Genomic DNA, 15,201 nt, shown 5'->3' with positions numbered 1-15,201 from the left:
AATAAATTTAGCCCTTAGTGTTTACATTTTTTTTGTCAAATTCACCCTTATTATTATTATTTGAGTTAAATTTAACTATTAACCTTTCAAAAAGAGTAAAATAATATTTTAACAAAAATGTTAACTAAAACATTGATTTTTTAACGATATTGGCATAACAATTTACGTGACAGTCCACATGTACTTTATGCTAACATGACAATATGTGTATTATATGTCACATCAATAAATAATATAAAATTTATAAAATGTTCAAAAAAATGCATGAAGTACACGTTGCTTTTCATGTGAGCTACCATATTTAAAAATTTAATGTTTTAATTAGTATTTTGTTAAATTATTTTTTTAACTATTTTTGAAAGATTGATGGTCAAAACTAACTCTTTTTGAAAAATTAAATTTAACTCAAAAAAAATTAAAGGCTAAATTTATCGTTAGAGCTTTAATTTTTTAACTTATATATCGGATAATTATAAAATAGGTAATTTTAAATTTTCATTTTCATTGCCGGCGGGTACATTTTGGATTTTTGTTTGCCTTCATTCCAAGGAAACTTCCATGAAGCAATAAGCTTTCCATGTTTGGCTTTTAGTATTTGTTTTGATACCTGAATTCCTCTATTTCAAATATTTACCTTTAATGGAAATTAGTATTTGAATAATATTTACTTTACATACATTTGCTACAGCAAGAATTTTTCTTTTCATTTTATAAAAAAATTACTATTTTATCTAGAAAATTTATTATTTTTACTGTGATTAACTAATTAAATAACTTTTATTTAAATCTAAACAAAACTTTAATTTTAATTGTATTCGACAAGCATCTAACTAAAGGCGAGCTAGAAAATTTTTTGAGGACCGAAATAAAGTTATATATTTGTATAATATCAAAAGTGAAATTTCACCATTTTAATAGCTTATATCTTTATAAATTTTAAAAATTTAAATTAATTTTTCTCATTATTAGGGGCTAAAGTATAATTTTATCATATACTAATTTAAAAATTTTAAATTCTAAAAAGACTAAAGGTGAAATTGTTTATTTTAGGGAGATCAGGCACTGCCAACCCTTTTAACTCTACCCCTGCATCTAATATAAATATTTTTTATTAATATAAAGATTTAATTGAAAACAAGTAATAATATGAGAGTTTATTTGGGTTAATACTAAAAGTATAAAGACTCCCATAAAAAAATAAATAGTTTGGATTTTTTTTTAAAATATTTGAACACTTTATTCATAAAAATATTTATTACTGAAACGCTTTGATAAGTGATAAACCCTCTATAATTTGTAAAAGAAATTACATATATTTTTAATTAATTTTTAAAATTATAAGTAAATAATTCAAATAAATGTATAAAATTGTAATTCTCACGAAAATTACATAAAAGTTATGTAAATAAAATCGTTTTATAATCTATTTTCAAAATTCGTGGCGCAGAGTGATTGGGATACACAAATCTTACTTCATGGGTCAACTCAAAAGAAGGAAAAAAAAGTCAAATAAAAAAATGAAAGCACGGACGTAGAAAGATAAGTTGGAAATATAAAAAGATCTGTTTTATATTTATTTTCAGGGTTAATATACTATTTGGTATCCTAATTTGGTTTCAAAGTTCAATTTGGTGTCTAAATTTGGATACAAGGTTCACTTTGGTACCTAAATTTTTTTTAATTTGATACTTTTGTTTTTTTGCCCTAATTAAGTATTTGAATTACGCTTCAATATTCAATTTAGCCTCTGAATCAATGTTTTTGGAGTCAAATCATTGGCTCTCAATCTGACTAATTCAAACAAAATAAAACATTAAAAAATTATAAAATTAAAAAATATATTAAAAATTATAAAACTTGGTTCAAAATATTTTTAGCTTTGCTCAGCTAGTCCGTACTAATTTATGAGTTATCAGTTTTTACCTCTCTTTGGATCAGTATCTCGATTGGTTATAAAAATACTTATCTAAAATTTTCTTAGAGTATGTATGTAAATTATTCATTAAGTCATATGATGCCATTTGATATCAGTATCAAATCTAACATTGAAGCCAAACCTAGGTATGTACAAAACAAATTTAGGTATTAAATTGAATATAAAGTCAAATTCAGGTACAAAATAATAAATTAACCCTTAGTTTAAAAGCAGTTCAAACTGTAGCAGCGTCCCGCCCAGAAAGCTACGCTCCTCTCTGCTTATATCAAACAACCTAACGCTCTTAAAAGCCTCAAGCTCAGCTCAGCTCATTGTCTCTAGCTTTTTCGCTTTTTTTTTCCTCAAAGAATCGAGAAAAAATAGGCAGAGAGGCCAAAAAAGATAGTAGAGAAAACCTCTCCACGCTTCTTCATTTGCGGTCTCGGAGCTCCCCGCAACACAGTAAGCTTCTTCTTCTTCTTTTTTAAATATTTTTAACCGTAGCTATTGGTTTTTTGCATTTCAATTATTTTGGTTAGTAATGCTGGTTGTTGGATCGCTGGAGTTTAAGAATTTCAATTTTTTAGATCTATGACAGAGCTTCTTTTTTCTATTCTTTTCGAATAGTTCTTCTTCTTCTTCCTTTTTTTTTTTTTTTTTCTTTTGTTAACTTTATCAAAGCTCGGTTTTGTGTTTTATTTTAGTAATTGAGATTTATTCAAACTTTCAAGTGCATTACATTATTCTTATGAAGCTTTAGTTGTTCTTGAGCAATTATAATGGAGTCTTGGAGATTTGGACTCTCGGTCTTTCTTTATTATTATTTACTTACTTAAGCTGGGAATTCGGCCAGGGATTGAAGAATTTTTATTTATTTATTTAAGAATAGCATAAATGCTCAAATGTATCAAATTGCTATTTAGGTTTTAGAATCCTCTATTTGGCTTACTCAGAGAATACCGTAAAAAACTAAATTCAGTTTCTTTTTTTAAACCACACGTTGAAAGAAAGTGAACTTTTAAATAGTAAAGCAATTTCTAATTTAGAGTTCTAGGGTGATTCAATCTTTCTTATTGATACTGCTAGTGCTGAAGCATTGCAGAGATGTTATAACTTAAAAATCCCGTGCCAAACTTCCCGAATACCCATTTCCTCTGTTGGAACTTGAGAATTGAGTCTTTGGTTTTGGACTCCGAAGGTCTCAGATTCCAATATTTGAAAATGGAAAAGGGTGACCTCGGATGACTCCATTGATTCTTCATATAATGAAAAACTTAATTCTAGTATGCATGAGGCTAAAGTTTCTGGAGTCAAAAAATTTTCATAGTATCGCAGAGCTTATGCTGCTCGAGAATTGATTGAAGTCATAAAATTTGTCTTCTTTTTCTAGAAAATTGTAGTTTAATGTGTATTATTTTCATCATGTTACAACGATTCGGTGTTAGGACTGCAGGTTCAATGAAGAAAATTTCAAACTGAAAATCATGCATTGCTCTTCTAGAAGGCAAACAAGTATGAGTAAAGAAAATGAACCTATTGAAAGTATTGAAGAGCCTACAGGAAGAATTACTCGAGCACGGGCTAAAGCACAGAGGGGAGCAGAAGGAATGTGCTCTTCAAAACCATCCTTCAAGCAGGACCAAAAATGTGTTCTTCGTATGAACTCCAAACGTGCATCATCGGATGAGAACAGGACTTGTGTGGCTGCCACTGTTGGCCTTCAGCCTAAAAGAAGGGCAGTGCTTAAAGATGTAACAAATGTCAGTGCTAATGGTATGCAGATCGACTGCTTAAATGTAACCGAAATTCAGGTGAGGACATCTTCTGATTTCGTCCTGAAGTTCAGTCTGCAAATTTCGTATGCACCAAATAGTAAATACAAATAACATTTATCTAGGAACTTCGAGCTTCTTTACATTATATTACCCCAATAAACAACTGAGAAGATGAAGTTCTTCCTGATAGGGGTCTGAAATGCTGGAATGGCTTTTGCATCTGTTTATTCTCCTAGTGGCAAAGTAATTTGGACTTACTAAATAGTTTAAGTTTCTCTTATTATTACTGGTTGACAGACCACCAAACAGACCATTAGAGATCCTAGTGAGAAGAACAAAGAAATGGTTGAAAATATCTTCATGGGGATTCCATCGGATGAAGAAGATGTGAAAGCAAAGTTAGCTGAAGACTTATCAAAAATAAGGATGATGGAAGCACATGAAAACAGTTTACCAGTAAAACTGGATGAAAGAGGTGTAGCAGAACCTACGTGTCTTGGTGCAAGAGAATATGCTGTAGAAAATTCAATGCTTCCAATACAGGCTTTTACAATGCCTTTTGGACACCAAAGCCCTAAAAGGAAAGGTTTGTGCTCTTTCTATAATCATCAAAGGAAAGGATACAGATCATGCGGTCCAGCTGTCTAGGAAATTGCATACCTCTGTTTTAAAAGGTGTCAAGACTGCTCTAAGGTTAACAGACAGTAAGATACTGCAAAGTATTACTACTGTTCTGGGTTATATATATCATAATGCTCATTGCTTTTAAGTCTGTTCATGTTTATGGAACCTCATCTGAAAATATGGCATTTTGCGTGTTTTATTTTAATATGATTCTAGTATTTAATGAAGATAACAACCACAATAATGTCTTGGTTTTGTAGAATATTACAGTTTTTGGAAGAAAACAGCTAGTTAGCCCTTAAAATATTCTGCTGTAAATTTATGTTGGTTTTGCTTGGATATTGCAGTAGAAGATGACGTTTGCAAGAAACTAGGATTCTCGAAAGATGTTGTGGATATTGATTCAAACCTAAAAGATCCTCGAATATGTAGCTTGTATGCCCCAGACATATACAAGAATATACGTGTTACCGAGGTTGGTGCTGCGATTTTCATCCAGTAAATGCCAGTATATGATTGTTTTCCATGCGCTTAGCAAAAAAAAAAAAAAAAACAAACTTTTCCATGCGAGCACTCCTGTTTCGCACTGAACACTTTTCTATCTTATTATTCTGTAAATTTTATTTGATGATACCAGCAAACTTTGATACTAATTTCATCACATTATCTTCTGCAGCTTAACCGAAGACCCTCAACTAATTATATGGAACAGGTGCAGCGGGATATTACCCCAAGCATGCGAGCGATTTTGATTGACTGGTTAGTGGAGGTAAGTCAATGCAGTTAAATTATAACGAAATAGTGACTTGCATCTCAAACTGCTTGAATGTAGGATAAGAAGCTGAAAAAGCTGCAAACTTCTGCCTAGCTCAAGATATTATGGTGCATTTCTAATTTGTTGTTGATCAGAACTTTTTTCTCATAAGCAGAGACAAAGTCTACTGTTTATTTTTCTCCTCATTCAAAAGAATCATATATTTGTCAATTTCTGAATATAAGGATATTCTGTGCTTTCTTGAAGTGTATAAAGAGTTGGTTTTTCATTCCTTTTATTTTGTTAGTATGAACTAAACTTTAGGCTATTTGATGTGCTTGTTATTTATAGCTTTTTCATAATGTTTCAGGTTTCTGAAGAATATAAGTTAGTCCCAGACACACTGTACCTCACAGTGAGCCTCATTGATCGTTTTCTCTCCACAATGTTATAGAAAAACAAAGACTCCAGTTAGTTGGTGTTTCTTGCATGCTAATTGCATCGTAAGTTCTTTAACTTATTCCATGGAAATTAAGAATTATGTTTCATACATCTCTTCTGATAGTAGTAATTGTCGACCATGATCCTCTGTCTCACATTATCATGTTTCACTCAAGGCGCATATGCATGTGTGCCAGAGAAAGGCACTTTTTCTGTTTTCGGCATTGTTGATAAATATGAAAAAGTAGCCATACGTGTTGAGCCTAAAATATGCACCAAACTTTTTAAATAAGGCTGGTGATGTTTGTAACATTGATTATTATTATCTAACTCTGTCATTAAGGACTCTGAGAACTTTTCTTTTATGGTTTGAAGAAAGTATGAAGAGATTTGCGCACCAAGAGTGGAAGAATTTTGCTTCATCACTGATAATACCTACTCAAGTGGAGAGGTATGGCTCTTCAGCTACTTATAGCATTTATGAGTTCATTAGAGGGTCAGTAATGTTTGTTACATTACATATTCTGTTATACGAATTTCCTGATTCTGGCTATGTGACAGGTCTTGAAAATGGAGAGAAAAATTCTGAATTTCTTGTATTTTCAGTTATCTGTTCCAACCACAAAAACATTTCTTAGGTAATTGACACCATCTTCTAAAATCTAAATACTCCAGTGACTAATCATCTGACACGAACTCTGGCTTTAGCCCAAACAGTTCACCCGCCTCTCTTTAGAAAAACTAATCTTATACTTAATTTTCAACTTAATTTTCAATTTTGCAGGAGATTCATTCAAGCGGCACAAGCAACTTACAAAGTATTGTATCTTCACTATCTACATTTTCATATAAAAAATTCAATATGATCATTAATCAGTGAAAAGGGGGAAAAAACTGATTTGTACTTCAATTGTGTTGGCCTACAGGATCCTTGTATAGAACTAGAATTCTTAGCAAATTATTTAGCAGAGTTGAGTCTTGTTGAGTACAACTTCTTGAAGTTCTTACCTTCACTCATTGCTGCATCTGCTGTGTTCCTTGCCAGATGGACCCTCAATCAATCAGTCCATCCATGGGTCTGCAATCCTTGTTCCCCTCCGTCCCTCCCTCTTATTGTTTTTTTTCTTATAACTAGAAGTACTCTCTGAAGGACACATTCCCCATTGTTTGCAGGATCCAACCTTGGAGCATTATACTAGTTACAAAGCATCAGAGCTGAAAACTACAGTTCTTGCACTGGAGGACTTGCAACTCAACACTAATGGTTGCTCCCTTAATGCCATTCACGACAAGTACAAACAACAGAAGGTAAATTTTGTTGATCGATAGCTTCCAACTTGATAATTAACTTAGTTCTATACATCCTAGATCAAATGATTTAATTGATGTTACAAATGACAGTTCAAATGCGTGGCGACAATGAGTTCCCCTGAAAAAGTTATATCAGTGTTCTCAAGAAGATAGTGAAGGAAAGTTTCTGAAAACGTAAAACCATAACCATTTTAATATTATTCCTCCCTGCCACTGCTCTGCTTGGAGAATCTTATTCCAATCTTAAAAAGATCTTACAACTTTTAGTTTTTTATATATATAAACCTTATAAATTGTCCCTTCTATTCAATCTTTATGATTGTGTAAGTTGTAACATTGTTGACTTACAGGTTCTGGTGCTTCCAGTTCCAGACAAACTTCACTATAACCTTGTAATTTGCTATTGCCACACGTTTTTTTTTTTAAATAAAAATAAAAAATAAAAAATAAAATCTTGGTTTAGAACTTCCTTTCTCCAATGGGAACCGGGAAGTCCTAAACGTTACAAGTATTTTTATTTGATTCTTGTATTTATTTCATTTGCTAGGTTGGTAGTCGACAATGAAAGACGTGTTTCTTTTACAGTATTGCCATTAATAATATAAATAAAGAGGGTAAGGTATAAATTTTTTAAATGGCTTTATGGCATGGCCAGCAGAAGCTACACAGTACAACCAACAGTAGCTATGTCTATTTGATGATCCCATTACTTCCCATCAGCACTAGTTACTGCAACCAGGACCCATTCTTAACTTAATTGGTAAAATTGTATTGTGTATTTGAGGTGTTTATGGAGTTGATCTATTATGGTATTGTTTTGTTTTATTGCAGTGAATCGTTGTGGTTTTTCTTTTAGCTGTTATAGTGTTGATGTTAGATTTAGAACTTTTAATTATCTAGGCACACAATTAATAAGTACCAATTTTGAATGACACAGGTGCTAAGTTGATGTTTGGAAATTGATACATGTATAACTCGCTGGATATACTACATTGCGTAAGTCCATATATTATAATTTCTAAAAGTTGGAATTACACAGAATGAAAAATGACTATACATGCTCCACATTAATCTTGCATTGAAGATAACAAGTTACAAAACTAATGAAAGAATCAACCCCTTGTATCTCAAGAATATATAAAATAATTACACTATAATTTGGAAGGAAAATAATGATCAAAGATAAGCCAATAATAGGTTACATGGGTTTTAGGGTATTGAAAGATGATGATGAGGCAGTTAAAACTATGATACACAGGCAACCCAACTTTACCTGTTTGTAACAACCAATATGCCACTTAATGACTACATCCACCAACGCATTCGACTGTTTCAGTGCCGTTGCATAGGGAAAGATTTTCTACGTCAACCCCCTAAAGCGCGTTTTAGCCCAGCTTGTTGCTCGGGTGTCAACCTTGTAGGGAACTTCACATCAAATTTGATCTTAAGATCACCTCTATTACCAGGCTCCTTTGCAATTGGCATTCCTTCCCTGGCAACAACAAGCTCATAACCCGGGTTGATAATGTCAGTTACAGACAATGACAAGTTACGGCCATCAAGAGTAGTTAGATTTATCGTAGTGCCCCCTAGTGCTTCTGCTAGTGACACCCTTTTGTTGACAATAAGATCATTTCCATCTCTTTTGTAAAGATCATGGGGTTTCTCATCAATTACAAATACAAGGTCTGCTGGAAGCTGATTTGGCTGCTCATTTCCTTTATCTGGGAAAGTAATCTTTGTTCCTTTCTTCCACCCTGGCTTCACATCAATGGTTAATATTTCCGATTCCTGTGCTTGCCGCCTGTAAGGATCCAAAGTATTGTCTGATCAGCAAGATCAAAGATATAAAGCTACCAATAATGATGCCATCATCACAACAGTGTAATTAAGGTGAGAATATCTCAGTTGAGCTCATAGTTTTCAGCATGAAAACAATATGCAAGCATAGAAAACACAATATCAAAGAAGATGAAAGAAATAAACTCGTCAGCCACCATTCGATCGAAAATATAATTTATTTTCTTTATTTTCCTCTCTTGAGTTCATAAAAAAATGCATGCTGTGATGGTCAACTTGCAGGAACTAAAAAGTATATCAAAATGAAACTTCAGTCAAGCAAATGCAATAGAGGATCATGTATGAGATGAAGATTCATACCCTGATGCATTGACTATAGTTCTTGAGATCTTCATCTTCCTTGTTGAACCAGTATACAGCTCTTCAAGGGTGCAAGGCAATTTGCTCTCAACCGGGGGCGGTTTCCGAGGAGCAGTTGTCTCGTTGTAACTTCGAAAATTGTTGTCAGTGCAACCAAATCCTCCTCCAAACTTCCCTCCTTCAGATTGGAATCTTGAAGACCTACCTGGTCCTGTTGACCCAAATCCGAAAGGACTACTTCCAAAGAACTCGGCAAAGATATCCTCTGCATTCCTAGGGTTGAATCCATTTGGCCCATCAGTGCCATTTCCATAGGATGGTCCGCTGCTGCCTGGTGGAGGCACGTCTTTCAACCCTTCTTCACCATGCTGATTGTAAATTGCTCTTCTTTGAGGGTCACTCAAGACCTGAATCACAAAATTAACTTAATTCCCCATAAGAAATCTAAGAAGACGACAGATACTGGCACTTGCATCTCTCCATGCTTATCTATACTATAGTGATCCAGGACAAGTTTGACTCTTATTGTATTTTTGTATCATTAAGCACATGTTAAGATCAGATACGTCATCAAAATAAACAAGAAAACCATATTGCAGCAAGCACAACCTGTTCTAGGGCAGTGACTACCTTTTGTTTCGGCAGTTACCGGCTCCTCTATGATGTACCAAGTCCTGGTTCGGAGCCAGACACCACAATCTGCTCTCTAGTAATTTCTCAAGGTTAAAATAAACCATACTCCGAGACCTCTAACATGACTACCATAACTAATCAGACTAACAAGATAACATGGAAAAATAAACAATAGTTTAGAATCTAATACAGTATTGGAAAGAAATATCAGACACATAATTACATAACCAAAAGCTCACTAGGAGTAGTCGGGTCCTATGTTACACGGATTTGGGTGAGTATCGCATGTGGGTAAACTAAAAAACTGGACTCTGCAAATGCTATGCATTTATTATGTTGCTGGGACTCCCTATTTTTCTTGAAGTACTTGTGTCTAACACTCATGTATGCATTTATTATGTTGCTGGGACTCCCTATTTTTCTTGAAGTACTTGTGTCTAACACTCATGTTTGACAAATAGAGAGAAGAAACGACCTTTAAGGATCCTCCAAATACATGAAAAAACTTTAAAAAAATCCATACATACTCGTAACCAACACTCGTATCTGAGTACAAGTAACATAGACGCATTTGTATTTTATCCCTCTTCTTATTACCATTCATCAATTTCTTACTCCAATCTCTAATTCCCTTTCGGGAAAGGCAATAGCAATAAAGATTACATATCTAAGACTAATAAATAGCTATGCTATTGGAAGATTGAAGCAAATACATTAATTTCTTCAGGCCTTCCTCTATTAACATTAATTCATTCAAACACCCCTTTTTTCTCAGCTAAAACAGTCAAGATCATTGTGTTTCGTTCCAGGCAAATACCATAATCAAATGACTATGGAGCTCCATAAAGAAAACAAAATTGTTCCATTATTTTCCTTTTTTCTACCATAAAGTCACAATTAAAGAGAAACAAAATTAAGGAAAACGAAGGAAAGACTTGCCTCATAAGCCTCAGAGATCCGTTTGAAATTGGCTTCAGCTTCTTTTTTGTTGTTTGGGTTCTTGTCAGGATGCCATTTCATTGCCAATTTCCTATATGCTTTTTTCAGATCATCCTCTGTAGCATTCCTGTCCACTTGCAATACATTATAATAATCCACCCCCATTCTTCTTTATTTTCTCTTTCACAATTTGATCCAAAATCCTATAAAACCATCGACAATTTGACAAAAACCCACAACATAAAAAGAAAAACACCAATTTCCCTTCAAATCTCTTCGTAAATACAAATTCTGCAAGAGAAAATCTATAAATTTAACAGTTCCATGATTGGAACATGAAAAATGGAGATTTTGTCTGCAGACAAGATTAACACAAAAAAACAAGCTAGACAAATTCAAAAGATTTCTATAATTAAAACCAAAAAAGGAAAAGGAAAATAAAGAATATGAAAGGGGTTGAGAGATTTGGTCTCTGTGTGTGTGGTGAATCAATGTGGCTGCAAATTTTGTTTGGTTAAGAGTTAAAAGACCGTGTTTGTTGGAGACTTTCAGTACATAAAAAAACGAAACTAACGGAGATTATATTAAACCAATGTCAGTGTAAATAAGAAATTAATGGTTTTTGTTTTTTGTTTCTCTATTCCTGGAAATAACAAAATAATGGTTCGCATTTTAGCAATGAAGAGTGTAAAGCTAAATCCTAGGACAGTGTTTGGCGTTTGAATGGCAACGCCATCGAATTGGAACCTTCGCCATTTTTAACCACTTTTCAAATCTAGCTTTAGCTTTTATTTTTATTATAATATTTTATCAATTTCAATTATATTTTTATGGTGGGGCCAACTTTGTTGGATCAGTTTTTGAAGTATCATTAATAGGATAGCGGATCGGACCTAACTAGTCTCTCATGTTTTGCTAAGAGCCAATATGAGTGGTTGTCCAGTGGAATTGGGTCGTAGAGACAAAAATAGCTCAGTTGGTGGACCAACAAAGCTTAAGGAAGAAGTATCAGTACAGTGCGTGCGGGGACCCGAACTACCAATTTGAAGCTTTTAACCTATTTACTTGCAAATGACATTCACCACATGTTGTCTCTTGACAAAGCACGAAAGGTAAAATCCCCACCGAGGGACAATAACTTCAGTTAGGGGTGTTTAAACAATTGGTTCGGTTAATATTTGAATCGAGTTATTATTAACTGAATTACTCGAAATATAAAAATTTTTAACCGTTAACAGAACTAAAGTTTTTCAAATACATTAACTGAATCGAAATATTTCGGTTAATTCGATTGGTTAACCAGATTAATCAAAATTTATATGTTTTTGTCTTTTGGTCAAAATAAGTATAAAACAAATAAAAAAAACACATTGCTAATGTTCATTTTCTTTTATTTAATAGTTAAAAAAAACCTTAAATGGAGGTGAAAAAACAAATAAGACATTCGAAACACTACATAAGTGTTGAAAACAACAAATATTTCGGTTAATTGGTAAATTCAGTTAATTTACCCAATTTTCTAACTGAATTAACCAATAATTGAAATTCTAAAAAATCATTAACCAACCTTCGATCGAACTAACTTCGACCACCAATCGATTAACCGAATTAGAACGGTTCGATCAGTTAATTTGGTTTTAACCGAATTGTGAACACCCCTACCTTTAGTTGTTGAGAGTTCGACTAATTTCTCAACGGACCAAACTTCAAAGAATTCTCCTGAAGAAGTCGGCTCCCCTTAACAATTTTATAATATATATTTGAGTATTAGATATATTTTCGAGAGCTAGGTTTATTAATTATTTTTAAGGTTTAAACCTAAGGCTAGAATAAAAATTTATTTGTAAGAAAGATTAGTAACTTTACTTGCAAGAAAGAAACAGTTGATTGAGCATTGAGCGGAGCATAGCAAGAATATCAATTTCTATAAAGAACTTCTATAGTAATTTTTTATAGAGCAAAGTGGATAGAAAGAAACTTTTGTTTCTGAATTTTGATATGTCTTGATATTTATTGTAAATGAAATTTGTCTTTTCATAAAAACATAACTATCCAAATGTATAATCACATCTTTTAGTAATAAGCATAATTATTTAATAGATATCTACTTGAATAATTATGACTATTTGTTAATAATCAAGCAACATAACTTTTGATGATAAGAGACATAACTCATCACTATGATTAATGACAACTCTTGGTTAATAATCAATTGACATAGCTTTTCATTTGCAACTATTAAAAATTATATATATTTTGAAAATGTCCAAACAATTTCTCTTCATTTTCAAAAATTTTAGATTTTGATAATATTGAAAATCAATTGCATAAATGAAGATGTCTTAAGATTGAATCTTCACTTAAAGAAAGCATGTTGAAGTTAATCGAAATTGCATGGTAGATTATGCTTTAAACTAACTATTTTATCTGATTAATCAAACACATCTCACACAATGATTTCAACACCAGTCAATGCACAACATCCAGTGGCATTATTATAGACATGTGTTTGTAATTTCTTTCCATGAGTGTTGTTAGAGCCTTTAAGCTCCTTGAAGCATCCACATTTCACGCTGACATAGGTAGATTGCATTAAGAGTGTTCCTATAATTATAACACTATAACATATTTATATTATAGATCTACTAAGACTATATGCCCATTCTTTCTTTTATCATCATTGTAGACCTAATTTTTAGCCCGGGCCCATACATATACAAAAACCAAAAAAAAACATTAAATTAGTCCATTTACAAATAATAACCATCCCAATTACACTAAATAAAAAGCCCAAAATAAAACAACCCAAAACTAAGCTAATTTTTCAGAAAAAAAAAAAAGAAAAAAAAAGAAAGAAACAGTTACTGCCTCCCCTCAACCACTGCCCACGTTCTCTACCCATACTCCATGCCCCTCAGTCTCCACGACTTCACAACCTGCATTTGAACAAAAAAACAGCAAGAAACTGTTTTTATTTGGCTATAAAGCCTTCAGATTTTGTGGGTAAAAGGGTTCTTTTTTTTCTTTTAGGTTTTTGAGGGAAATTGTACACAAAATACATACCAAATCAATAGAAAGCAACCAAAACATACTTCAAAAGGTGATTTAAGGTCTCGTTTTTTCTTTCGATTTTATTTCTTTTTTTTTTCTCTACTGTATGTGAACAATACGAGAGAGGGAGACTCACCGTCGTACTCGCACTGTGGGGGGGCTTCGTCTGTCATCGGATTTGGGGCTGGAAAGCAGAGGGGAAAGTGAAGGAGTTTAGACATACTCCTAAGCATTTATGGTTCTTTAAAAAAGGAATAAAGGTTAAAAATGTTTTTTTGAAAAACAAAAAAAAAAGGTTTTGAAACAGGTTGAATTTCAAATGAAAATGAAACAGAATTGGGGGGTTCAGCCGACGCGTTTGACTTGGTCCGCGCATTTTACCTTGAATGGGTAATTTTCGCGGCCAGTCCTTCCTATTTGCACAATTTTTTTAATTAGCCCCGATTTGTGTTTTATTTATTTTATTAAATTGTCCCCGCAATTTGTACGATATTTCGATTTGGCCCGCGCCTGGGTGCTGAGCTTGGGGGTCTAGATTATTTGTGCTTTTGGTCCCTGTACATTCGTGCACATTGCACTCCAATCCCTTTTCTAATTTCAATGATTTGTTTTATTTATGAAGTATCCCATTTATTTTATCTTTTATTTTAATTGAGTTTTTATTTGTATAATTCATTATTTCTTTAATTTATTTAGCATTCAACTTTTAAAAGTTTATTTAAACATATGTTTTGAATTACTTTATTATTATTATTATTATTATTATTATTATTATTATTTATTTGTTTCAATTGTAAAGTATAATTTTAAAATTCTATTTTATGTAGTATTATTCCAAATTCTTGTATAATATTTAATTAAAATAATTTTATATATATTATTGTATATATATAATTATGATGAAATTAGTTTTATTTCATATTCATCGTTAATTCTATTTTATTTTTATAGTTACTTTTAAATCTATTTAATATATATATATATTTTTAAAATCATTATGTAAATATTCTCTTTTATATATATATATATATATATATATATATTTAAATTTATTTATATATAATTCGATTCTCTTTAAAGGATCATTGTCAGCTTTTATATGCATATAAGTTATTTCGAATTTCTGCTTGGGTTATTTCTTTGTATATATTTAATAGTCTTTAAATTGTATATATCATTGATTCCTAGTTCTTGTGTTGTCTTACATATCATGTTGTCTTTAAATTCATTTTTTTTGTAACTATTTTCCCCCCTTGTAATTGCATTATGTTTTCAATTCTCGTGTTTACTCAATATCGATTGTTTTTATCCTCAAGCAAACAAGTACTTTTAATTCGTTGTTGCAACTATCAATTTTTTTCCTAAAATAAGGAAATGTTCTATGTTTGGAAATTCGAGAAATCGTGCCCTAACGTGTTGGGTTTCTTTTTTTTTCGTTGGTCCAAATAATTGAATACCCTTCTCGTTGTGTTTCGGAAATCATGAAGTGATCTCAGTTTTTGGAGGCTTAAAATATCGTGTCCTAATGTGCTGGATGTGGTATTTTATTTCTTCGAAACGAGTGAATCTTGAAATCCAGTTCGAATTGTTCATACATT

General features: G+C 32.2%; 2 protein-coding genes and 1 long non-coding RNA gene across 3 annotated transcripts; 1 reads left to right on the top strand and 2 right to left on the bottom strand.

Annotated features, from left to right (window-relative positions):
* Positions 1 to 2,153: 2,153 nt before the first annotated feature.
* Positions 2,154 to 7,455, top strand: LOC108484714 (cyclin-A2-2-like). Its single transcript, XM_017788612.2, is given in 13 exon segments — positions 2,154 to 2,377; positions 3,369 to 3,726; positions 3,988 to 4,276; positions 4,662 to 4,789; positions 4,991 to 5,083; positions 5,439 to 5,508; positions 5,511 to 5,571; positions 5,885 to 5,960; positions 6,071 to 6,147; positions 6,294 to 6,327; positions 6,436 to 6,585; positions 6,683 to 6,817; positions 6,911 to 7,455. Coding segments are annotated over 12 exon segments (1,503 nt in total). The 5' UTR covers positions 2,154 to 2,377; positions 3,369 to 3,399; the 3' UTR covers positions 6,974 to 7,455.
* A 344-nt stretch (positions 7,456 to 7,799) lies between these two features.
* On the bottom strand, positions 7,800 to 11,323 carry LOC108484717 (uncharacterized). The gene is made up of 3 exons (XM_017788616.2): positions 10,553 to 11,323; positions 8,981 to 9,387; positions 7,800 to 8,624 (listed from the first exon to the last, which is right to left on the bottom strand). Exons 1-3 carry the CDS (start codon positions 10,715 to 10,717, stop codon positions 8,186 to 8,188), a joined length of 1,011 nt encoding a protein of 336 aa, XP_017644105.1. The 5' UTR covers positions 10,718 to 11,323; the 3' UTR covers positions 7,800 to 8,185.
* A 1,737-nt stretch (positions 11,324 to 13,060) lies between these two features.
* Positions 13,061 to 13,981, bottom strand: LOC108485828 (uncharacterized). The gene is made up of 2 exons (XR_001871365.2): positions 13,740 to 13,981; positions 13,061 to 13,488 (listed from the first exon to the last, which is right to left on the bottom strand). It is a non-coding gene; the product is annotated as an uncharacterized LOC108485828 (long non-coding RNA).
* Between the last annotated feature and the right edge of the window lie 1,220 nt (positions 13,982 to 15,201).

Source organism: Gossypium arboreum, chromosome 6, assembly GCF_025698485.1.
Source record: "Gossypium arboreum isolate Shixiya-1 chromosome 6, ASM2569848v2, whole genome shotgun sequence".
In the NCBI taxonomy this organism is placed as follows: domain Eukaryota; kingdom Viridiplantae; phylum Streptophyta; class Magnoliopsida; order Malvales; family Malvaceae; genus Gossypium; species Gossypium arboreum.
The sequence above is the reverse complement of the archived record's forward strand: the minus strand, read 5'-3'. Positions and strand labels throughout refer to the sequence as shown.